The following is a 26,161-nucleotide window of genomic DNA, read 5'->3' on the forward strand; positions in this document are numbered from 1 at the left end:
GACCTCTGTCTGAAAATTGTTTGGGCTGAGTGCTGCCTATCCTGACTTCTGCCTGATTACCATATTGAACCTGCCATGAACTGTTGCCTGTTTTACCAAATTGCAAGAACCCGTGTAGTGAAGCCCAGATCCATGTATGGGGATGAAAGAGCAAATACCAGGGGACCCCATAGCACGATCGGGATCTGGTCAGGTTTCAGTTATGCTGCGGTCAAGAACCGTGCGGCCAATTAGCCTGCAGCTGCTTTTCTTTTAACTTCTTTGTTAATGGCCAAGCGGTATTGAAGTTGCCTACTGCCTGGATGAAGAAGGGGATATGTCTGGGTTCAGAGGTGCCCCTTTAAATTAAAACAATGTTTATTTTCCCATCTAAAATAAGTGAAGATAGACACAATATAACTTAATGATTTTCCTAGTCTACGACGTAAAGTCATGGTTTTATTAAAGACACGGAGGCGAGTATTGCTATCTCTTCCTTTACTGTCCATCAATAGCAGCAAAGAAATTTACATAAAGAACAATGTAACCATAGTAACCAACGTCCCTCCCCAGACAGCCCCTATAACAGGCAGCTCTTCCTCTGGGTCTTCCTCTTTCTTTGGACATCTGACACCATCACCGGAACACCAACTGGAACCGGAACTGGAAACCGGAACCTGGAAGCGAACATCTCAGCTCCATCCGAACAGCACAACCGAAGCCAACGTGGCTAACACTCCTGGAGAAAACACAGAAGGATGTAGATCCCTGAAATCAGCGGAACATCAGCCTGAAACGAAAATAGATAATATGGCCAGTGTAAATACCAGGCGGAAACCTACAAAATCAGGCAGCCGAAAATCGGAGAAGAACCGTAAGACCATACATTAAATTACAATAATATAAAATATATACAAGCATAACCTAAACCTCCTCCAAACAGATAAATAAATAAAATGGGCGGGAAGAAAAACCAGGGTGGGCAATACTCGCCTCCGTGTCTTTAATAAAACCATGACTTTACGTCATAGACTAGGAAAATCATTAAGTTTTACAGCAAGACACGGAGGCTCCTATTGCAAGTTTAAAGCTGATCAATAAGAGAAGAGAACACATGAGGAGGAGGACGAAAATAAAATTCTCTAAATGTCGTGACTCTAGACCAGTCGGCCAAACGCAAGATGTCCTCTAAACGAGCCGCCGATATCGCCAGGGAAGTGGCCGTCGCGCCTCTGGCCGAATGCGCAGTAAAGACAGAGGTATCTACTCCAGATAGGGACATGATCCATTTCATCCATCGCACTAGAGTTGGACTGGAAACCGCTCCAAAAGGATGACGAATGGAGAGAAAAAGTTGCTGTACCTCAGAAGACCGGTGAGTCCTCGTCCGAGACTCATATTCCACTGGACAAAGCCCCGGCGTAGACGGAAAACAGGGATAAGATACCGACCTGATGTTAGTCTTAGTGCGTCGGGAGATGTTGAACGTGACACCCTCAGGAGTAAAAGACCTGGCGTCATGATCAAGGGCCCTCACATCAGAAACTCTCTTGCAGGAGATGAGGCAAAAGAGCGTCAATAATTTAGCCGACAGTTGACGGAGGGAGAGATCCGGGTTATCCGGCCAAGCGGAGAGGAAGGAGAGGACCAAAGAGACATCCCACGTTGTTGTGAAGCGTGGTCGGGGGGGGAAGGCGAGCCAAACGAGAGCCACGCAACAAACGAGAAACAGAAGGATGCTGTCCCGCAGGGACACCGTCGAATCCCTGATGAGTGGAGAAAATAGCCGAGCAGAAGAGGTTGATAGTCCTATAGGCTCTCCCTGCTTCAAAAAGGGAAGTAAGGAACTGTAAGAGTTGAGTCACAGGTGCCGAAATGGGTTCCAGGTCCCGTTCCAAGCACCAGCTAACCCAAGTTCCCCAGGCTGGCCGATAAGATTTTCTGGTGCCGGGAGACCAGGAGGCGTCTAGTTGCATCCGAAATACCTTCGACTTCTCCAGGCGTCCTGAGATTCGGCAGGCCAGCAACTGAAGTGAGCCGTCGATCAGCAGAGAATGGTGTATGCCTTGAGGTCCGTGGAGAAGTTTCGTCTGACTCGGAAGGAGTAGAGGCACGCCCACTACAAGTTCCAGGAGGATTGGGTACCAGGCTTGAGTCCCCCAAAAGGGGACCACCACCACCAATTCCGCCTCCTGACGACGAGTCTGTAACAGCATCCTCGGAATCATAGCAAAAGGTGGAAACGCATAATGAAGAGCAGTCGACCAGTCCTGAAGGAATGCATCCACCGCCTCCGCCTCCGGGTCCGGATGCCAGCTGAAGAACCGGGGAAGCTGAGCACTGAGTCGCGAGGCAAAGAAGTCTATGGCAAAAGGACCCCAGACGTCCGACACTGTAGAAAACACCTCCGGTGCCAGCCTCCAATCGCTGCCGTCCGCGAAGTTTCGGGAGCTCCAATCCGCCTGGTAGTTGTGTAAGCCCGGAAGGTATTCTGCTTGCACCATGATGTCCCTGGATAGGCAGTAGGACCAGAACTCCTTCGCCCGGCGCGCCAAAGTTGCCGAATGGGTTCCACCCAACCGGTTGACATAGCGGACTGCCGAAACGTTGTCCATGCGCAACCTGATGCAGGCATGGGGGACTCCGTTGGTAAAGCTCCGAATGGCAAATGAACCCGCCAGAAGTTCCTGCGCGTTGATGTGGAGGCGGGCTTCTTCAGCCGCTGGAGGGCGCGATAATGGAGAGGGGCTGGGAGCACCGCCTGAATTGAGGAGGCCAACAGGCCGATGATGCAGGCCAGGTGATGCAGGAACAGGCATGCAGCAGATAGAGCGTGTTTCAGTTCCTTGCGGATCGAACGAAGACTGAGGGATTCCGAGATCGAGTCCACCGTAAAACCCAGGAACTCCATCCGTTGTGACGGAGTGAGGCAAGATTTCTCCAAGTTCAGGAGAAACCCAAGACCTGCCAGGAGATCCTAAGTCCAGCGAAGATGTTCCAACAGGACCATCCGAGATTGGTGCATGATGAGGATGTCGTCCAGATATACAACAAGACGGACTCCTCGACTCCGCAGCCAGGACATGACCGGACATAACAGTTTCGTGAAACACCAAGGCGCCGAGGACAGGCCGAACGGGAGACAGGTGAATCGCCAGATCTCCCCTCTCCAGCGGAAACGGAGAAGATCCCTGGATGGCACGGCAATCGGAACCGTAAGGTAAGCGTCTTTGAGATCCAACTTCACCATTAAGTCCCCAGGGATCAGCAAGTCTCGGAGCAGGTGAATCCCCTCCATCATAAAGTGGCAATAGCGCACCACTGCATTCAAGGCACGGAGATTTATGACTGGGCGCATTTGACCGCCCCTTCTTTTGTACACTGAGGACTCCCCGGGGGGCAGGGGGAGCCCTTTCTATTGCCTTTTTGTGAAAGAGGGACACGAGCTCGATGTCTACGAGCGTAACGTCTGATTTTGATAGCGTCAGCGGAGGGGGCAAAGGGACGAGACCCGGAGAGTCTGTGAGTTCTATGTGGAACCCTCCGACAGTGGTCAATACCCAGGGGTCTGACGATATGTTTGACCAGGCGTGGAAAAAGTGACAGAGTCTGCCCCCTACACAATGAACCAAAGAAGTCCAACTGGGGACGGACTTACCGAAGGATTTCCGGAAATTAGGGTTCCCTCTGAAGGACCTTGAGCGCCATTGGCCAACTCTGGCCGGGAAGAAGGGCGAAGGGTTCCTCTGATCCTGGAAGGGCGGTCTCTGGGTGAAGGAGCCTCTGACCGCACTGCGGGCTTGAAAGCTGGATCGGCTGGACAGGCGGCCCCTGCTACTGCTGACCCTGGTGGAGACCCGCCCCTGAAAGACCCTGCGCATGGAGGACTGGGCCTTGTCTAGGGCCGTAAATGCCCCCACAAAGCGACTGAGGTCTTTCATGAAAGAATCACCAAATAAAAGACCTTGCGCATCCTTACCTGCCTCTGTAAGGGCCAGGTTTGCCAACTTAGGGTCAACTCTGGCAACCTCGGCGATATCAAATAGTTTGGCCAGGGGGCCAAATATATCAAGGAGCTTGTCTTGGCAGCTCCATAAGGCAGAGTCTAACCCCTTACGGGGGTTCCAGGCTGTTTTTGACAAAAATTGCATCATTTTAGGGTCAAGTACTGGGGTCTCACAAACCTTATTGGGGACCAGGGGTCTGGTGCATTTAGCCCTGAGCTTGCTACGAGCCTCCTTGCTGAGGGGGCGGCGAACCCAGTGCTCGAGGTAATTGCTCACATGAGCAGCAGGCAGCCACTCCGCCGACCTCGGGTGGTGGAGGGCATCAGGGTCAAACATAGGAGCGCCCGAGGGCTCCACCAGGGAAGAAGCCGCATCAGCGGCGGCGGAGGAGGATTCCTTAGCCAAAGAGGTGGAAGGAGTGGGGCACACAGGGTCTGGCACAAGATCGGGAGCCTCCTTCTCTAAGTGACAACTAGCCTCCGCAAAAGCCTCCGTCTCAGACCCAAAGTCTGACTCAGAATCACTAGTATGTTGTGCTCTAGCACATTTCCACATACGCGCCCGTTCTGCCTGGCGCGGCAAGGCTCTCTTGCGTGATCTAAGCACGCCATGATGGGTGGCTGTATTCAAACCAGTCATATTCTCCTGTGTGGCAGGAGGTTCTAAATCGGTAGGCTGCGGACTAGGTAGTAGGGGTGCCTTACGGGAAAGACCAGGGGCATGGGCAGACAAAGCCTGCGAGATGGTCTGAGATAATATGGAGGACATAGACCCCATTGCCTCCATAATAGCGCTGGAGATTGAGCGCTGGAGGTCTAAAGCTTGGGCGCTCATATCGGTAGGCCTAGGATCCCCTGGGGAGGGGGGGGAATAGACTTAGTGGGTGGCTGGTCTGCTGCAGACATAGTGGGAAATATAGAACTTAGGCAATCTGGACAACCAACCCGATTTGGGGTCACAGGTGAGAAGGGGTAGATGTACCTGGAGGTAGCTAGCCTAATGAGAGATAAGCGAGGGGTTAATCACTCCTAAAGACGAGCAGATAAGCAGGAGCGTGAGCCCGGGCGTCCGGCAACAGCACCGCGATGCAGGAGAAGATGGCCGCCGAGATCTCACGAGATTAGGCGCGAGATGAGCCAAAAGATGGCCGCCGAGATCCGTGCGCAAATCGCGGGAGGCGCCGAGGAGGTAAAAAGTAGGCCAAGGGGGAAACGGGCACGAAAGGGCGTGCGGGAGAGGTCCCAGCAATGGAGGGGCGAGCGACTGCGGCGGTGGTCGCAGCAAAGGAGATGGAAACAGAAAGCTGCAATAGGGAAGTCGCAGGGAGGCCGAGGCCAATACAACAGACTTTAGTAGCAGGGAAAAAGCACAGCACAGAACCCCTGAACTAAAGGCTAATAGTTCAGGGGCTAAAATTGGGGAAACAACAATATAAAGCCAATACAGTAGATACACCTATTAGAGACAGTGTACAAATGTTACTTATCTGGTGGCAGCAGCAAAGAAAGAGGAAGACCCAGAGGAGTTTCTGCCTGTTATAGGGGCTGTCTGGGGAGGGACGTTGGTTACTATGGTTACATTGTTCTTTATGTAAATGTATTTGCTGCTATTGGAGGACAGTAAAGGAAGAGATAGCAATAGGAGCCTCCGTGTCTTGCTGTAAAACATTAGTTTTCCTTCAGGCATTAAAAAGTGCAACAAAAAAAGGGTACACAGCGATACCCAAACTCCCAAACAAAAGATAAACTACAGTACTAAGATAATTCTACCATGTCCTGGGTTTTGCCGGGTGTCAATATGGTATCCGCTGGATCTGGTACAGTTTCTTTGTAAGAATGTAGAAAGGAAAAGTCACTAACAAAAGATGGTAACTGTCCCTGTTCAAACCCTATCAGGGGGGTTCTGTTACTATCCTTTGTTAGTGACTTTTCCTTTCTACATTCTTACAAGGAAACTGCACCGAATCCAGTGGATACCATACCGACACCTGGCAAAACCCAGGACATGGTAGAATTACCAGGTTCTTTTGGTTTATCTTTATTTTGGGTGTTAGGGTACAATCGTTTACTCAGGCAACTGCTGATCTATGGAGGAATCAAGGTTTGAACCGCCTTAAATGATGATTACCAATCCGAAAGATAGACCTTCAAGTCCTGGAAAGACCCCTTCAGTCTTGTTTAATCTCCTCATTCCTAGAGCCTGAAACCCATCTTTGTAGACATTCATGAAAAGCAAAGTTAAAAGATAAAATTATTTAATTTTAGACCTACAACGATTAAATAAAACTAAACTGTCTTCAACCAACTTTTTAAACCCCGACACTATCACAAGCCAACAGGAATATTAAATGTTAACTATAATTTACTTGAATAAATTATATTAAAAAGCTAATCACAACATTTTGGACCTAAATGATATAATGTATAAACTTTCTCCAATTTTGGTTCCTCAAAGTATGCACACAATCTGTCAGACCATAATTCCTATTTCTGGTTCTATCTGATCTCACTCTCTCTTTATTTGGCATTAGCAAGGAGGGGGAGGATGTTAAGATGGAAGATCACAATGTGGAGAGGGGGGAAAGTATCTAAGAAAGTCAGATCAGATGGGCAGGATAGGCAGGAAAGCAAACACAAGGCAGTTTGCAAGGGGAGAGTCACATAGGGTATGTAGAGAGAAAGAATATCACCCACAGCAGAACCTGCAAGAGAAGAAAGGTGGAATCACACATCCCTAAGCGTCAATGACTGCCATTACAAGAGAGAGGAGGTGTTTTGTGAGCAGCATCCTGGATAAACAGACCTCAGATCCTTCATGTATTACCAAAAAAGACAATTGTAGGCTGAAGGTTAGGGCAACTTTGTTTTTTGTTTGTTTTTAATTCAAGGTAACGGCTAAAATATATTTAAAAAAATTTACTTTTCCATGTCAAAGTTGCCTATAGCCTTTAAGGTAATATAAAATGTCAGATATTGTTACTAGCTATTGTCTATGGTCAGGGCCTAATGCTCCAATATCATAAATGCCAATTGCTAATTACTTATTTTAATATTGCTCTCTCTCTTTCTCTCTCTGTCTAGCTTCCGCTGAGCCAAACGTTTCTGTTATCACTATTTCTGTTCTGGCTGGAATCGCCTGTCTTGTTTTGATTGTATCACTTGTCTTCATTTATAGGAGGTACAGTATTCTAACAATACACAATATTGTATGCCTCACAAAACCACTTCCTGCATCAGATTTGACAAGGAGACTGGTCTCATGGCCAATGGGAAGTTTTTGTTTTTCTAGAACAGGTGGTAGCTATTAGATGTCTCTATGAAAAACTCAAATATACAAGGGCAGAAAGTGTGGCTTTGGCATCAGACAGAAATGCTCTGAAGTGATGAGCGAATCGAAGTCCATGAAGTGGATTTCAATTCTAATTTCAGAATAAATTTGGTGCGGTAGCAAATTGATTTAACCTGAAATAGTGTAAAAAAACAAAACAAAAAAATACTTACCCGATCCATTTGCTCGCGACGGGCCTGTTGCTGCCCTCTCACTTGAAGATCTCGGCCGAAGTCCCGTGTGTGGTGATGTATGACGTCAATATGCCGGACGGTGTGGTGACGTCATCTCGGTCTGCACCAGACCTTCAAGCAAGATAGAGGGGGCCGGCCTGTCACGAGCAAATGGATCAGGTAAGTATTATTATGATTATTTTTTTTTAAATTGCACAGACTTTTATTAATATCAGATGTCACAATCATGTATGAATGCGGCATCTGAGCGGTACAATGATGGGGAGCGGTGCAATCGTAGCTCCCACTACTTACGAAGAAATGCGCTTCATAATGAAGCATTTCATCACAAACCAAATTTTATTGTAAAATTCGGCAAAGCCACCGATTCGAACTTTTAAATACTTCGCTTATCACTTATGCTCTAGTCATGATCTTCCTGTAAAAATTATCAGATTGGATAAAAGTCACATTCGGATAGTACCCTAAAGCTTCATGCACACATTATTTGATTTATCTAATCGATTCTAGTGGAATCCATGGAATGTACTTGAATATACATTGAATGTTCTTGAATTGGAGATGAGCAAATCTTTTCATACCAATCAATTTGTTCATCTGGATGAATTCTCCGTCTGTGAGAGGCTGTCCCTCTATTGACAATCCCCTATCCTACCGGTAGGCTGACATGGCCGCACATCTTGAGAGGCCCCAATGATCTTGCGCATGCGCCATTACTGTGGATGCGCCTGCATGCGTAGATGATATGCCTGCAAATACAAAAAAAGCGATTCTGCACATCTTGCCCAAATTTCCTTGGTGGCGTATGCAAATTCATTGATGCGGATTTGTACGTAGAACATCTGCCCATGTGCCGCTATTCAGTAACGGAGGGGCCTCTCAAGATGTACGGAGCTATAATCAAGTGTCTGAGGGTAGTATCCACAGCTATGGGGAAGCTCATAAAAATCCATTCACTCATCCCTAACTGGAATGTACAGTCATGTGAAAAAATTAGGACACCCTTTGAAAGCATGTGGTTTTTTGTAACATTTTTAATAAATGGTTATTTCATCTCCGTTTCAACAAAGAAAACTGAAGAAAAGTCTTTTCAAGATCTTCTGTAAATGTCATTCTACAAAAATGCCTATTCTAACTGAGGAAAAAGATAGGACACCCTTGCCCCTAATAGCGAGTGTTACCTCCTTTGGCTGAAATAACTGCAGTGAGACGGTTCTTGTAGCCATCTACCAGTCTTCGACATCGGTCTGAGGAAATTTTACCCCACTCCTCAATGCAGAACTTTTTCAGCTGTGAGATGTTTGAGGGGTTTCTTGCACGTACAGCCCTTTTCAAGTCACCCCACAGCATCTCAATGGGATTCAAATCTGGACTTTGACTTGGCCATTCCAGGACTCTCCATTTCTTCTTTTTCAGCCAATCTTTGGTTGATTTACTAGTATGTTTTGGGTCATTGTCATGTTGCATGGTCCAGTTCCGCTTCAGCTTTAATTTTCTAACTGATGGTCTCACATGTTCTTCAAGCACCTTCTGATACACAGTAGAATTCATCGTGGATTCTATGATGGTGAGCTGACCAGGTCCTGCTGCAGCAAAGCAGCCCCAAACCATGACACTTCCACCTCCATGCTTCACAGTTGGTATGAGGTTCTTTTCTTGGAATGCTGTGTTTGGTTTACGCCAAACATGTCCTCTGCTGTTGTGTCCAAATAATTCAATTTTGGACTCATCTGTCCAAAGAACATTATTCCAGAAGTCCTGGTCTTTGTCAACTTTATCTCTGGCAAATGTCAGTCTGGCCTCGATGTTTCTCTTGGAAAGCAAAGGTTTCCTCCTTGCACACCTCCCATGCAAGTTCAACTTGTACAGTCTCTTTCTGATTGTAGAGGCATGTACTTCTACATCAACAGTAGCCAGAGCCTGCTGTAGTTCTCGAGATGACACTTTAGGGTTTTTGGAGACCTCTTTTAGCATCTTGCGGTCTGCTCTTGGGGTGAACTTGCTGGGGCGACCAGTCCTGGGCATGTTGGCAGTTGTTTTGAAAGCCCTCCACTTGTAGACTATCTTCCGGACAGTGGAATGGCTGATTTCAAAATCTTTTGAGATCTTTTTAAATCCCTTCCCAGACTCATAGGCTGCTACAATCTTTTTTCTGAAGTCCTCTGACAGCTCTTTTGCTCTCACCATGGTGCTCACTCTCACTTCAACAGTCAGGAGCACACCAAACTAAATGTCTGAGGTTTAAATAGGGCAAGCCTCATTCAACATGCAGAGTAACGATCTACTAATTATGTGCACCTGGTGTGAGATCTGAGCCAATTTAAGAGGGAATACATGTGAGGGTGTCCTATCTTTTTCCTCAGTTAGAATAGGCATTTTTGTAGAATGACATTTACAGAAGATCTTGAAAAGACTTTTCTTCAGTTTTCTTTGTTTAGTTGGATTACTTTAATCTCTCTGTATTGTTGAAACGGAGATGAAATAACCATTTATTAAAAATGTTACAAAAAACCACATGCTTTCAAAGGGTGTCCTAATTTTTTCACATGACTGTACATTCAGTTCTCAAAAAAATTGCCAATTTTTAGAAAAATTTTAAACAAATTTTTTATTTTTAATATTTTAATGAATTTAAATAATATATTTTTGTGTTTTCTCCTCTAATTCCTATTCTGTGACAATCATATTTGTATGTTTTTTTTTTATTATAGAACTAAATGTTTTCACGCATCAGCAATCGGAGAGGTAGGTAATGAAAATGAGTTTAATTTCAATATGACATATTCACTATAAGGATAGTTTCACACTAGCAGCAGTGGAGCTGCCAGAATTCATCGTATCTAGCATAGCAGGAAACGGCCAGAGCACCCCCTTGACCCTTTTGACAATAACGGGACCCGGTGGCCTGTCTTCTACATGAGTGCCTAGATTTGGCTTGCATCGGTTTTTCTCTGGTCGAATCCTGGCACTCATGCTGGGAACAGGCCGGATCCCCACCAGGTCCCATTGGGCTCCGGTGGGGATAAGCAGTATCCGGCTACCCTGGATACGATGAACTCCGGCAGGCTGTTCCTCTGTCATAAAAGCCTGACAGACAGTTTTAATGCTAGTGTGAAACTAACCTAAGCCTTTGTTTGTCAGGCGACTGAGACAATTAGGGACCACCTACGTTGGATGATGTAAAACCGCATTATTCACAATTTGATATTCTGTATAGTGCTCAATGTTAAAACATACAGAAGCATTAAGGGGTTATCCCATGAGTGATATAAAAAATGGAAAATCATACATAGTCTACTACATCACAACTTGCTTTATAACAAAGCTAGAACCAGCCCTGTACCTCAAATGGATCCAGAGATGTCTTCATTCGTTGCTTCAATTGTTCATCTAGATTTATTTCACGCTGGCAGCTCAGGAGGGGGGGGGGTTGTCACTCAGAGGGAGTGTCCTGTCTGCTGCAGTTTTTGGCACTTGAAGGATGGAACTGAGCATGTGCGGCCATCTCAATGAGCAGGACAGAGAAATTACAAAAAGAGCAAACAGCAGGTGGCACTGTTCCGATAGATTTCATTGAATAAATCAGTAGCTATAATACATTTAAATTACATGTAAATACAAAAGTCTTGAGATCCAGGTGCTGGTTTGGGAACTGTAGAATATTATTTATGTGACAACCCCTTTAAAGACAGTCCCACATGGCGTCTAGAGAAGATAGACATAAAAATTCCTCAGTCACTGATACCTTTTAATGGTCCACTGAACTGATGATAAGTAGCAAGCTTTCAAGTCTGATGAAGGGTCCTACTTTAGTCCTAAGTCTTACTATTAATTATCATCTCCTGGGTAAAGGTCTCTTCACACAAGACAATTATCAGGCTGATTATTTGGAATGAATGTTCGAAGAAAAGTTTGTTTTGAATAAGTCCCACCAATCGCCCAACGAGAGAACAAATTGTCATTCATAGAGTGAAGGCATCGGTGATGTGTTAACATAAATCATCCTTTCTGGCACCCTGGTATAAACGGCTGACATCTGTGCAGATGTCAGCCATTTAACCCTTTCCATACCGCGGTCCGTACGGACCGCTGTATGGAAAAAGTTAACTGTCATCGGTCAGGGAGCTCCCTCCCTCACCATCGGGGGGCTGCTGTGCCAGAGAGCCCCCCTCAGCCCTGTGCTTACCCTTCCCCGTCTGCGAAGTTGTGGCAGACGGGGAAGGTTCCCATGGCAACAGGACGCCTGCTCAGGCGTCCTGCTGTCCATGGTGCTGAACTGATCTGTGCTAAAAGCATAGATCTGTTCAGTGTAAGTAAAATACAGTACAGAACAATATATATTGTACTGTACTGTATTATACAGACATCAGACCCACTGGATCTTCCAGAACCAAGTGGGTCTGGGTCAAAAAAAAAGTAAAAAAAAGTGAAAAAAGTTAAGATAAAAAAAAAAACATTCATCACTGAATAAAAATTAAAAAAATAAAATACACTACACATATTAGGTATCGCCGCGTCCGTAACGACCTGATCTATAAAACGGTCATGTTACTTTCCCCGCACGGTGAACACCATAAAAATAAAAAAATAAAAACTATGAGAAAATTGAAATTTTGCCCACCTTACTTCCCAAAAAAGGTAATAAAAATGATCAAAAAAGTCACATGTACGCCAAAATAGTACCAATCAAACCGTCATCTCATTCCGCAATCATACCCTACCCAAGATAATCGCCCAAAAACTGAAAAAACTATGGCTCTCAGACTAAAGAAACACTAAAACATGATTTTTTTTTGTTTCAAAAATGAAATCATTGTGTAAAACTTACATAAATAAAAATAAAGTATACATATTAGGTATCTCCGCGTCCGTATCGACCGGCTCTATAAAAATATCACATGATCTAACCCCTCAGATGACCACCGTAAAAAATAAAAAATAAAAACGGTGTAAAAAAAGCCATTTTTGGTCATCTTACGTCACAAAAAGTGTAATAGGAAGCGATCAAAAAGTCATATGCACCCCAAAATAGTGCCAATCAAACCGTCATCTCATCCCGCAAAAAATGAGACCCTATTTAAGATAATCGCCCAAAAACTGAAAAAACTATGGCTCTTAGACTATGGAGACACTAAAACTTTTTTTGGTTTTAAAAATGAAGTTATTGTATAAAACTTACATAAATAAAAAAAAAGTATACATATTAGGTATCGCCGCGTCCGCGACAACCTGCTCTATAAAATTACCACATGATCTAACCTGTCAGATGAATGTTGTAAATAACAAAAAAAAAAAAACGTGCCAAAAAAGCTATTTCTTGTTACCTTGCCGCACAAAAAGTGTAATATAGAGCAACCAAAAGTCATATGTACCCTAAACTAGTACCAACAAAGCTGCCACCTTATTCCGTACTTTCTAAAATGGGGTCACTTTTTTGGAGTGTCTACTCTAGGGGTGCATCAGGGGGGCTTCAAATGGGACTTGGGTCAAAAAAAACAGTCCAGCAAAATCTGCCTTCCAAAAACCGTATGGCATTCCTTTCCTTCTGCGCCCTGCTGTGTGCCCGTACAGCGGTTTACGAACACATATGGGGTGTTTCTGTAAACTACAGAATCAGGGCAATAAATGATGAGTTTTGTTTGGCTGTTAACCCTTGCTTTGTAACTGGAAAAAAAATATTAAAATCGAAAATCTGCCAAAAAAGTGAAATTTTGAAATTGTATCTCTATTTTCCATTAAATCTTGTGCAACACCTAAAAAGTTAACAAAGTTTGTAAAATCAGTTTTGAATACCTTGAGGGGTGTAGTTTCTTAGATAGGGCCACTTTTTTGGAGTTTCTACTCTAGGGGTGCATGAGGGGGGCTTCAAATGGGACATGGTGTCAAAAAAAACAGTCCAGCAAAATCTGCCTTTCAAAAACCGTATGGCATTCCTTTCCTTCTGCACCCTGCCGTGTGCCCGTACAGCGGTTTACGACCACATATGGGGTGTTTCTGTAAACTACAGAATCAGGGCCATAAATAATGAGTTTTGTTTGGCTGTTAACCCTTGCTTTGTAACTGGAAAAAAAATATTAAAATGGAAAATCTGCCAAAAAAGTGAAATTTTGAAATTGTATCTCTATTTTCCATTAAATCTTGTGCAACACCTAAAGGGTTAACAAAGTTTGTAAAATCAGTTTTGAATACCTTGAGGGGTGTAGTTTCTTAGATGGGGTCACCTTTCTGGAGTTTCTACTCTAGGGGTGCATCAGGGGGGCTTCAAATGGGACATGGTGTCAAAAAAAACAGTCCAGCAAAATCTGCCTTCCAAAAACCGTATGGCATTCCTTTCCTTCTGCGCCCTGCCGTGTGCCCGTACAGCGGTTTACGAACACATATGGGGTGTTTCTGTAAACTACAGAATCAGGGCCATAAATAATGAGTTTTGTTTGGCTGTTAACCCTTGCTTTGTAACTGGAAAAAAAATATTAAAATGGAAAATCTGCCAAAAAAGTGAAATTTTGAAATTGTATCTCTATTTTCCATTAAATCTTGTGCAACACCTAAAGGGTTAACAAAGTTTGTAAAATCAGTTTTGAATACCTTGAGGGGTGTAGTTTCTTAGATGGGGTCACTTTTATGGAGTTTCTACTCTAGGGGTGCATCAGGGGGGCTTCAAATGGGACATGGTGTCAAAAAAACAGTCCAGCAAAATCTGGCTTCCAAAAACCATACGGCGCACCTTTCACTCTACGCCCTACTGTGTGCCCGTACAGTAGTTTACGGCCACATATTGGGTGTTTATGTAAACGGCAGAGTCAGGGCAATAAAGATACAGTCTTGTTTGGCTGTTAACCCTTGCTTTGTTAGTGGAAAAAATGGGTTAAAATGGAAAATTAGGCAAAAAAATGACATTCTCAAATTTCATCCCCATTTGCCAATAACTCTTGTGCAACACCTAAAGGGTTAACAAAGTTTGTAAAATCAGTTTTGAATACTTTGAGGGGTGTAGTTTCTTATATGGGGTCACTTTTATGGAGTTTCTACTCTAGGGGTGCATCAGGGGGCTTCAAATAGGACATGGTGTCAAAAAAACAGTCCAGCAAAATCAGCCCTCCAGAAACCAAACGGCGCACCTTTCACTCTACGCCCTACTGTGTGGCCGTACAGTAGTTTACGGCCAAATATTGGGTGTTTCTGTAAACGGCAGAGTCAGGGCAATAAAGATACAGTCTTGTTTGGCTGTTAACCCTTGCTTTGTTAGTGGAAAAAATGGGTTAAAATGGAAAATTAGGCAAAAAAATGACATTCTCAAATTTCATCCCCATTTGTCAATAACTCTTGTGCAACACCTAAAGGGTTAACGAAGCTTGTAAAATCAGTTTTGAATACCTTGAGGGGTGTAGTTTATAGAATGGGGTCATTTTTGGGCGGTTTCTATTATGTAAGCCTCGCAAAGTGACTTCAGACCTGTAGTGGTCCCTAAAAATTTGGTTTTTGTAAATTTCTGAATAATTTCAAGATTTGCTTCTAAACTTCTAAGCCTTGTAACATCCCCAAAAAATAAAATATCAATCCCAAAATGCTACAAACATGAAGTAGACATATGGGGAATGTAAAGTCATCAAAATTTTTGGGGGTATTACTATGTATTACAGAAGTAGAGAAACTGAAACTTTGAAATTTGCAAATTTTTCAAAATTTTTGGTAAATATGGTATTTTTTTATGCAAAAAATTTAAATTTTTTGACCCAATTTTAGCAGTGTCATGAAGTACAATATGTGACGAAAAAACTATCTCAGAACGGCCTGGATAAGTCAAAGCGTTTTAAAGTTATCAGCACTTAAAGTGACACTGGTCAGATTTTCAAAAAATGGCCAAGTCCTTAAGGTGAAATAGGGCTGAGTCCTTAAGGGGTTAACAAGGCCTCTAGATATTGTACAAGTCTAAATATTGCTTACAGGGTCCAGATAAATCTGAGGAACTATTAAATTATTTGGAATCCTGACAAGCCGGATGAGGAAATTTATCAATTTCTAAGTTCCAGTTTTTTGGGGGGTTTTTTTGCCCTAAAATGTCAAAAATGATGGTGCATGCCATATTCAAGCAAAAATTTACACCGTTTCTAGACACTCATCAATTTTAAAAGTGCAGAGAAATGTGAGCAGGTTTACCGCAAAGTGGTATGGCCTAAAAAAAAGAAGGAAAGGAAAAAAACCTTTCGGAAATATGAATTCTAGAGAATATGGTGCAATGTTTATCACATAGCTGAACCTACTCGTATCATTTTGTTTTCTTATTAAAGGGTTGATACTGATGAATAAAATCGCACCTCAGTCTTGTATGCACCATTCCTTAGCAAATTTGCTTTTTATTTAACTTTAAATCAGGTGTTTGGTCCCTGAGGGATGGACCTGAGACCCAGAGCTTCTCCACACCTATTGCATCGTCCGCTTCCCCTTGGTTGACAGTACCATGTGCCTTCACCATACATGACACTAGCAGCGCATGCGCCGTACATCAGCCTCTACTTCTCCAGCAGTGCAGATGACCATCGTGCATGTCCCTCTAATGTCAATTTCTACCCAGAAGAGAAGACACATGGCTTTGTTCAGGGAAGCAAAGGCTGATATACTGTACATGTGTTGAAAGTGTAATCCACAGGACAGGCACAAAATTGCAGGGTGAGTCAAGATGACTGGACCTGTCAATTAAGGAGAGAGAAGAGCAGCAATAAGTGAATAATTGAAGTGCATAAGGTATAACCCATCAGTGCACCAAAGTGAACCTGCTCAGGAACATTGCAGAGATCAACCCTACTAAGTATTATGCCTAGTGTAAAGGGGTTGGTCGGTCCTGCTGACAGATAGTAGCTGTTTTAGTAGCTTTTTTTAGGATAAAATATCATTACAATCTTACGATTTTTTATGCTGTATAACGCATGCTACTGTGAATTTTGTACAGGTGGAAGAAAGCCCCGAACTCACATATACAACTCTGAACAGGAGAGAGGTGGCAGAGGTGGCGGAAGATTACGACACATTGAAGGTAGTACTGCTAGTCTAGTCCTCTACATTTATCATACGGAACAGATCACTGACTGAAAACTTACTGTAAAGGGGCCCTTCCATCAAAAAGGTTTTATTTTTTAACTTAAAAATCATCATTTTTTAGAACATTTGGCTATTTTTCTTTTTCATTTTGGCAGTACGTTGCCACTGGCAAATGCAAAATGCTGTCATTCTGAAGCAGCTAAAAATGCCTGCTCTGTTTACTGCAGCTGTGAATGTACAAGGCTATCTGCAGGGTAATTGTCATGATAATAGTAGGTGTAGAATTAGGATAACAGTTATTGTTCTCTTGATAAGCCTACACACTCGATCTACAATAAAACTTGACCCATCTTAGATGATTAAGTCAGAAATGCGTAAGAAGAGTGATTTGTACCATGTTCCTCATATCTGGCATTGCAGTTTGCATGCTTTTAATGGTTTGAAGAAAAGTCTAGTTTTTTTGCGGATTGAGTGCTGGACTGCGCTTTACACAGTAATATTGAAACTGACGCTGATTCCGTGCACCGGCGGGAAAATACCAGTTGATACGGTAGAATTAACCAGCACTAAAACTAGACTAAACACTGTGCTGACAGTAGAGAACAGCTTGACCACAGTCATATCACTCCTAACATCAGTAATTGTTGGATCTTTGGACCAACCATGTCTCCTGAGAAAAGCTGAATGTGACCAATGGTAGCAGAAGGGCCAATCCTTAGACAAGTACTACATAGAGATGAGTGAATTTACCAAAATTTGTCTCAGATTCGCAATGGTCATATTGTCAGATTTGATTCAGTACAGATAAATGTGGTCTATATCTAAAGTGCGCCAGCTGGCATGAGATGCCCAACACCTTCCAAGCTCTGTACCGATACAATAACATTAGTAATGAGTGACAGTGACATATATGCTTACGGGTAAATGGATGATAGCCAGTGGTGATCTGTAATATGGTGGCTCCCATTTTGAGCAATTTGTGAGGGGCAAATCACAAATGTTGCAGATTCGGTAAAGTTAAATTCTTTTGTAAAATTTGGAACAAATTTGATTTGTTCAAAATCGATTTACTTATCTACAGTACTACGGTATGTTCTATTCTTTGGTCCAATGAAGTGGTCCTCAGGTAAAAAGTTGCCCTGTTAGCACTAAAATATGCATCACACCCCTTCAGTTGCCTTTATATTTACTTGAGAGGAGCATGGTTGACCTGTAGACTATACGGTAGTTGGCCAACCATGTCATTGCTAAGAATTTCTGAGGCAGGCTTATGGAAGCTGAATAGGCATGATGCTCAGACCCAAGCACTATGACTTCTTAGTTTTTTTGGTTAGATGAAGGCCTAAGAGTTTGGGTCCCCTCTGACCAGTCCCCATAGGCGGGAAAACTTTAATGATGGCAGCTGGCAACATAGCTTCAGATCAACCACTTGCACTTTAGATGTTGTAGTTGTACATTGCCCACATTAGATCTTATATTCCAACCAGAACCTTTCTGTTATCCATTTTTATTACCTCTTATTGTATCAATAACTTAATTTTTTATTTCTTGTCTTATTCCCAGTTTGATAACAGGGGAAATGCAGCGACTGGAAACGAAAATGACGCTCCATATTACGAAAACATTCAGCTTTGATTTTTTTCCCCCCCTCTTTGATACTGTTTAAAGAGGTTGACTATTAGGACATAGTGATGCCCTTTGAATGGCCACTGTGTAATACACCATTCCTCCTGTAGTGGCCGCTGTATCTTCCGGCAGCAATAACTGATTTCCAGGGATTCAACAACCGGACCCATGGAGATCATCTGGTCCCAAGTCGGCCCTCATTTAAAGAAGGGTTTATCCAATGAATAAATGCAAATCCAAAAACTAATTCAAGAAAGAAGAACCACAGTTCTCCTATGTATGGAAATGAAAGTCATCTCAAGCTGTGACTTTTTTGTTGGTTATTCTGCTGCTTTTAGTCTCATTCACTCGTCAGTCTTCCACATACGTGTGCTGTACGTGTTCTCCACAGATAGCACGTGTACCTTTTCATTTTAATATGTGTATTCCCACATCCATGTTTCAGCACGGATGCATGCTCTAATTTGTCCATGTTCATGGATCCATCATGGCCAATATAATCTATGGGTCCATGAAAATGATGGATGCAACACGGATGCCATCTGTGTTTCATCCGTGTTTCACAAATCAATAGCAAAAGATGCTTTGAAAATTATTTTTCATCTGCACAGTGTCCGTCAAAAACAGATGACACCGATCCTTCACGGGCGTCTTCACGGAGGCATCACTGATGACCACCTCTTCATGGATTTGAGCACGGACATGGACGTGTGAATGAGGCTTCACACTGCAGGTCTTCTTACTCAGACTGGATTCTATATACAGTATAAGCACAGGACGATGCTTATCAGGAAATAAAGAATGGGAATAATATATAATTAGGCATTCGGCTTTAGGATTTCACATTAGCTTTATACATCCCAACAGGTATATAGGCATAGACTTATATACAGTCATTTCTCTCTCTCTATAGTATGTATGTATCATGGTAGAAGCAGGAAATACATTTGCTTTCTGAACAATAAACCAAAATACATTGTTTCTAATAATTTTCCTAAATATTTATAATGTAACTTGCATCAAAATTCATGTTTGTGGAAATGCTGTCTCCATTTTCTATGCATCATCATCAGCTCAAAATTTCCAGACCAGGAGATCTAATGTTGTAATGCTGTAACCTCGAAGGGGATCATTTACTAATCTGAAATACACCAAAATTAGGCATATATCAGACACAGATGGCAGTGCAATGGTTAGTTGTGCCGCTATCTGTGACTTTACCCCGCTAACGCCCCGCTACCCCGCTAACGCCAGGTCTAAAATTGAGGGCGTGGAAGGGGACGGGCCAGAAGGCTCGTCTCATTTACCATTTTCTACACCTGTTTTAGGTGTAGAAAATGGTCTAAATGTAAGACAGCAAGGAAGCTGGCTTACATTAAAACTGGCGCTGGATGAGTCCAAATTATAGAGAGGTCTGCGCCTCTTCATAAGTTCTGTGGATCCACCACCAGCTAATGGGGTTATTAAGACCAGCGTCTAAAACGCCGGTCTTAATATATGTGCCTTGAAGGCTTTCCACATATTCCACTTTCGCTTCCTCATTGTTGTGAGAACCTGTCTGTCTAGATATAGCAGAGCTCAATTTGTCATTTCACTTCTTTGCACTGCTATACATTAAGGACCCGGACATGTCTGTCTTTGTAAATACAGATGTAGCAATCCTCATCTTGATTCTTAATATTTTAAAGGGGTGTTTACGTAACTTCAAGTTATCCCTTGTTCTGTGGACTGGGTATAACTGTTAGATTGGAGTCGCTGGGAACCCCACTGATCACGAGAATGGGCCCCCCCGAAATGAACAGAGTGACAGGTCAAGCATGCGCTTTGCCACTCTATTCATCTTTATAAGACTGCCAGGGATAGCCGAGTGGGGAGCCCTCTGACAGTGGCAGGAGGGCCCCCCATAGATAAGGCAGTGACAGTTTTACATCTTCCCTAGCATCCCTATAACTCTATACACAGAGCTTAATGAGTACTGTATATGCAGATCAGTCAGTGCAATTCCACTTCCTGTTCCAGCCAAAGTGGTCATTTGATCACCAATGGCTGGAAGTCTGCATGAGATTCTGGGTGTAACCAGACCCAAATTACCTCTAGTTGTAGAGTCCTGTAAACCTTTCTGGGGGCTGTATTGCCCATGTAACTGGGGCCCCTGTTCAAGTTAAAATCAGCCATGAAAAAAAAGTTAAGTGTCCATGAAAGTTTTTTTTATGATCTTATAGGAATAAGAAAGTACATGTTTCTGCAGCAGGAATAAGAAATTGTAAAATGAAAAAAAAAATAATAATAAAGAATAAACAAAAGCTTTAAGTAAAAAAAAAGGTCCTTTTTCCTCATCAAGCCATTTTTTGCCCTATAAGACGCACTGGCCCATAAGACGCACATAGGTTTTAGAGGAGGACAATAAGAAAAAAATTTTTTTTGATTAGACCTCGGGTCAGACCAGCAGTCAAGCCCCCAATGTTAATCAGACCTCAGATGATAACCTCAATCAGACCCCCAATGTTAATAAGACCCCAATAAGACGTCAGATTAGACTCCCAATAAGACCTCAGCTCAGACCCCAATGTGAATGACCCCCAATCAGACCTCAGATGAGAGCCCCATGCCTCTCATGAGCCCCCATATCAGCCCCCATGCCTCTCATCAGCCCGTATATCAGCCACCATTGCCATATTTCTGCCCCCATATCATCCCCCATTGCCATATTTAAGCCCCTATATCAGCCTCCATTGCCATGTTTCACATATTGTAGCCATTATATCAGCCCCCATGGCTATATTTAAGCCCCCATATCAGCCTCCATTGCCATGTTTGCCATATTTCAGCCCCCATGCTTCTCTTCAGTCACAGAGCACAAAACAAAAAAAACACTTACCTCTCCTGCTCCGGGCCGCCGGCGCCGCTCCTCACCGCAATCTTCTTCCTCCTGCTGTCGGCTGTGCTGTGAACTTGTGCGCACAGCGTGAAGCCATAGAGCGCCCTCACGCTGTGCGCAGCCACTGCACAGCCGAGGACCAGGAAGTGAGTACAGAGCTTCCACCGCTTCCTGGTCCTCAGGTACAAATGAGCTCTTCCATAATGGAAGCGCTGATTAGTATTCACCCCATAAGATGCAGGGGGGGGGGAAATTGTCTTATGGGGTGAAAAAAAATGTGTCTTATGGGGCGAAAAATAAGGTAATTATATAAAAGAAATAAAAAACAAATATATAGATATACTAGAAATATTAGATATAATAGGTGTTGCCACATGTGTAACGACCGTCCCTATAAAAATAGCAAATGACCTAGCCCATCAGATGAACGCCATGAAAAAATAACTAAAAACGATGCCAGAACAGCCATTTTTGGTTACTTTCCCTCCCAAAAAACATAATATCAAGCAATCAAAAAGTCAAATGTACCCCAAAATGAAAAAATTTGAATGTCATCTGAATAAAAAAAATGAGCATCCACACAAAGCCATCACCAGAAAAGAAATCGGCAACACAAAAACATAAGGAGTTATTTACTATCAGAAATATGCCTACATTAGGTATTTCTGGCACAGATTGCAGCACAAATAATCTTTTCTTGTAACTTTTCCCCACTCACGCCAGGTCTAAAAAAGTGGGCATGGCGTGGGCAGGGAATGGGCTAGCCAGCCTGTCTCATTCATCATTTTCAGAAAAAAGCATTCAGATGAGCTCTCAACAAGCCCTGCCTCTAATGCCACCCGATGTAAGGCAGCCAATAAGTCAATGTTTAATCCTTTAAAATAGACCTTGAGATATGACTTGGATATTAAATAAGCCAGCACCTCATCTGCAGACAGCTGTTTCGGGGTGATTGTCCCTCATCAGTGCAGAGCAGAGAGAACTGGCTTTACTGAGTGAGAGGCCTAAGTCAGGATTTGGGGGGTACTATCCTTAGTCGGCGTGAGAAGACATATACTCTAACTGCAGGCCAAGAAATAGCTGATTTTTAATGCGCTTTGTCACAAATTAATTTGTATCTAATAAAAAAATAATAATACATTTGGTGAAACGTCCAAATCAAATTTTTGAAAACTTTGCTCATCTCTAAAGTTTATAGTTTCTAGAGAAGGGTCATTCATCCAGGGAGTTATTCTGATTGCCTGATTGTGCAATGAGCAAGACCATGGTACGGTGGCCAATGTTGCAGTGGGTCAGGATATGTGTATGAAAGTCTATAGGTAGTTTGTGACGCCAATTGCAATGTGCGCAGGTACTATAGAAGGGCCCTTTAAAGAGAACCTGTCACCATGATTTTGCGCATAGAGCTGGGGACATGGGCTGCTAGATGGCCACTAGCTCATCTGCAGTACCCAGGTCCCATAGCTCTCCGCGCTTTTATTGTGTTAAAAAACAGTTTTGAGTGATATGCAAATTACGTGATATGAGTCCTGTAGCCGGAGATGAGTCAAGCGTCAAGGAGCCCAGCACCGCCCCGCGTCCTCCGAATCCCCTCCTTGCCGGCTGACGTCACAGAGCTGGAGCGCAGAAATCTTGCGATGCGCGAGCTAGCTGATGTGCTGATGCCAGCACAGGGAATGAACATGATGCCGACACTGCGCATGCGCTAGCTCGCGCATCGCGAGATTTCTGCGCTCCAGCTCTGTGACGTCAGCCGGCAAGGAGGAGAATCGGAGGACGCGGGGCGGTGCTGGGCTCCTTGACGCTTGACTCATCTCCCGCTACAGGACTCATATCAGGTAATTTGCATATCACTCAAAACTGTTTTTTAACACAATAAAAGCGCGGAGAGCTGTGGGACCTGGGTACTGCAGATGTGCTAGTGGCCATCTAGCAGCCCATGTCCCCAGCTCTATGCGCAAAATCATGGTGACAGGTTCTCTTTAAGATGGTATAACTCACGTACCAGGTGAGGAATGCCAGAGTGGGGATAATGTCTCTGTGTAGTGTCAACAGTGTCTCCTACCTTGGTACGGCTGGACTCCTGGATCCTGGCTCACTTGCAATAAAATGAGTGTGGTTAGTAGGAGTAATTAAGAACTTTGGTAGCAAGGAATAAGATCCAGACTGGTGATATAATCCAACTTGTCTTTACTTAATGGCAGCATAAATCCATACGAGTACAGCAATAGTCTTGGGTCCCAGCAAGTATTGGCAATATGTGGCAGGAATCAATATATATTCTGCTTCTAATCATATGCCTAGTGAATCTGGCAGGTATCTATCTTCTGCTCTGTCTGTCTTCTGCTTGGTATGGGCCTGACTAGCTGAGGAGGAATTTGGCTTCTCCTGGTCTCTGGATAAGTTACTCACAGGACTGCTCGCAGGGTATATTTCGTCCTGGAGATCTGTAGTTCTGGAGGTGCTGCTTGCTTGTCCACCAGCACTTAGGCTGAAGGCTCAGTCTGGGAAGAGGGCTCTTGGGCCTCAGCCGAGGCTGGATCCTAGGTAGGGATCCCTATGTCTGGGAGCTCCTACTAACACAGCCTACCCCAAGCAGGGGGGCTGGTACACTAACTAGAACTTTCCTTCCTCCCCATGAGACAGGACATGGGACAGCCCACTTCTGCTCAAAGAGGGGGGGCGCTAGACTGGAATGAACTATTCCAGTCCAGATATACTAAACTGGCTAAGATCCTGCTACATACTGCTGCCACCTGCTGGTGTACATGGAAATTACAGCATAATATATACAACAGGCCTGGAAAATACATATAATTAAGAATGCAATGTTAGATTACACCAGATGACAATATACATACACCTAACATGTTGTAGCGGGGAAAAAGAGTTTAGTGACATACTCCGGGATGTTACAATTGGAGTTAGGAATAGTGTTGAGCGAACCCGAACTGTAAAGTTCAGGTCCATACCGAACTTTGCGGGTTTGGGTACCCGGACCCGAACCCGAACTTTTCCGGAAAAGTTCGGGTTCGAGTTCGGTGTTCGGGCATTTAATAAAGCTTTTATAAAAAGCTGCAGGGCAGCCAATCAACAAGCTTTTAAGCTGTGGGCACTTAGAAGCCATCACAGCCATGCCTAGTAATGGCATGGCTGTGATTGGCCGGTGCATCATGTGACCCTGCCTCTATACAAGCTGGATCATGTGTAGCACCGCCCATCAGCTCTGAGTAGTGCTGTGACAGGAAGCAGGCAGCTGGCTATTTGTTTTGTGGGTGACCTATAATGATTTTTTTGTGGGTGCAACACACCAACTTTACACCCCTGACACAGAAATATAATAATAAATCTGTCTGTTAATTCTGTGAGTGGCCTATAGTGATATTGTGTGGGTGCAATGCACCATTTTTGTACCCCTGACACAAAAATATAATAGTTAATCCGTCTGTTAGTTCGTTGGGTGACATATACCCATTTTTGGTGTGATATACACGTGAACTTTATACGTGACAGGGAAATTAATATAGTTAATCTGACTGTTAGTTTGGCCGGTGATATATATAATGTGCTAGAGTGCTATTACCACTTCTGCACCCCACTACTGTCTCCTATAGGCTAAGGGTACTTGCACTATACCGGAAAAGGGCTCTATACCGGAAAAGAACTGATCAGTTATATCCCCATGCATTCTGAATAGAGAGCAATCCGTTCAGGATGCATCAGGATGTCTTCAGTTCAGTCTTTTTGACTGATCAGGCAAAAAATAAAACCACAGCATGCTACGGTTTTATCTCCGGCCCAAAAAACGGAAGACTTGCCTGAATGCCGGATCCGGTATTTTTTTTTCATAGGAACGTATTAGTGCCGGATCCAGGCATACAAAATACCGGAATGCCAGATCCGTCCTTCCGGTCTGCGCATGTGCAGACCGAAAAAAGGTGAAAAAAATAAATGCCGGATCCGTTTTTCCGGAAAGACGGATCCGGCATTTTAATGTATTTTTCTGACTGATAAGGCATTTTTCTGACTGATCAGGATCCTGATGCTTATGCGAAAATGTTGGGCGGCACTGCGTTACGATGTGAGTGCTCGGTCAGCGGGTGTCATCCCAGATAAGTCAAGATTCTTTTTATTGGTCACTCATGAATACAGTGACGTGCGTTTCGGCACATGCATGTGCCTTTGTCAAACAGTGAGTGTACAGCTGACACAGGATCCTGATCAGTCTTACAAATGCCATCAGTTGGCATACGTTTTGCCGGAACCGGCAGGCAGTTCCGGCGACAGACCTGCTTGCCGGATCACTCTGCCACAAGTGTGAAAGTAGCCTAATTCCATGTCATCTGTGTATTTATTGCAGGTCCGTCACAATGTGCATATCTATTTCTTGTAACTGTTATGTTCAGATGTAATTTACCTGGTTCACCAGAGGTGGCAGCAAACATGGCAGTGCTACTTTGCAGAGGATGGAACCCTTCTTTCCATTCTACACTCCCTCTCTAAGGAGAGGAGGAGACTAGTTAGTTAGAGTTAGTTGAGAATCCCCCCCCTGCCAAGGGAGGAAGCAGGTCCACGTCCCTACTGGACGTGTCCTGCCTAAACCAGTTAGAGCACCTTCAGCTCCGCTGGATATGGAGGCCACAGCTTGGAGCCTCATCAGCCAGAATGAACTTCCCTGGATTGATCTAGAGTCAGACTACAGAGAGAGAAGTTGCATCCTAAAGCAGAAAGCAAAGATTCCATTTGAGCCTGTCAGCACAGCAGAGCCAGAGAGCAACAGATGTAGCAGGGTTAAGTTTGTTTGCCTGCCAGAGTTAATGCTAACGCCTGTTGGAACCAAGAAAAAGTCGGTAAACTGTTTGGAGAAACGTCTATCCAAAATAAAGTTGCTATTGAACTTCATACAAGATCTGGACTCAGTTTATTACTTTTCTTTTGCACCTAACGGTGCTGGCGTCACGAGCACCAGGGACCCTGCCGCCAAGTCACCTTAACAAAAACCTATTCCACATAGGGCACCTCAAACCCCATCTCGCGAGATTCCCTGGACAAACAGACAGTGCCCCGAAGGAACTGGTGCTGTCCTTCCCATCACTGCACGCCAGCCCACCATG

The 26,161-nt window shown here is 43.8% G+C and overlaps 1 protein-coding gene across 1 annotated transcript in view; it reads left to right on the top strand.

Annotated features, from left to right (window-relative positions):
• LOC120992239 (sialic acid-binding Ig-like lectin 12) overlaps window positions 1-18,378 on the top strand; it is a 48,351-nt gene extending 29,973 nt beyond the window's left edge. The window contains exons 6-9 of the mRNA XM_040421097.1: window positions 7,067-7,163; window positions 10,219-10,252; window positions 16,455-16,538; window positions 18,107-18,378. Coding sequence (XP_040277031.1) covers window positions 7,067-7,163; window positions 10,219-10,252; window positions 16,455-16,538; window positions 18,107-18,178 — 287 coding nt within the window. The 3' untranslated portion in view covers window positions 18,179-18,378. The remainder of the gene's footprint in view (window positions 1-7,066; window positions 7,164-10,218; window positions 10,253-16,454; window positions 16,539-18,106) is intronic.
• The last annotated feature ends 7,783 nt before the right edge of the window (window positions 18,379-26,161 follow it).

This window comes from Bufo bufo, chromosome 1 (assembly GCF_905171765.1).
Source record: "Bufo bufo chromosome 1, aBufBuf1.1, whole genome shotgun sequence".
NCBI lineage: Eukaryota > Metazoa > Chordata > Amphibia > Anura > Bufonidae > Bufo > Bufo bufo.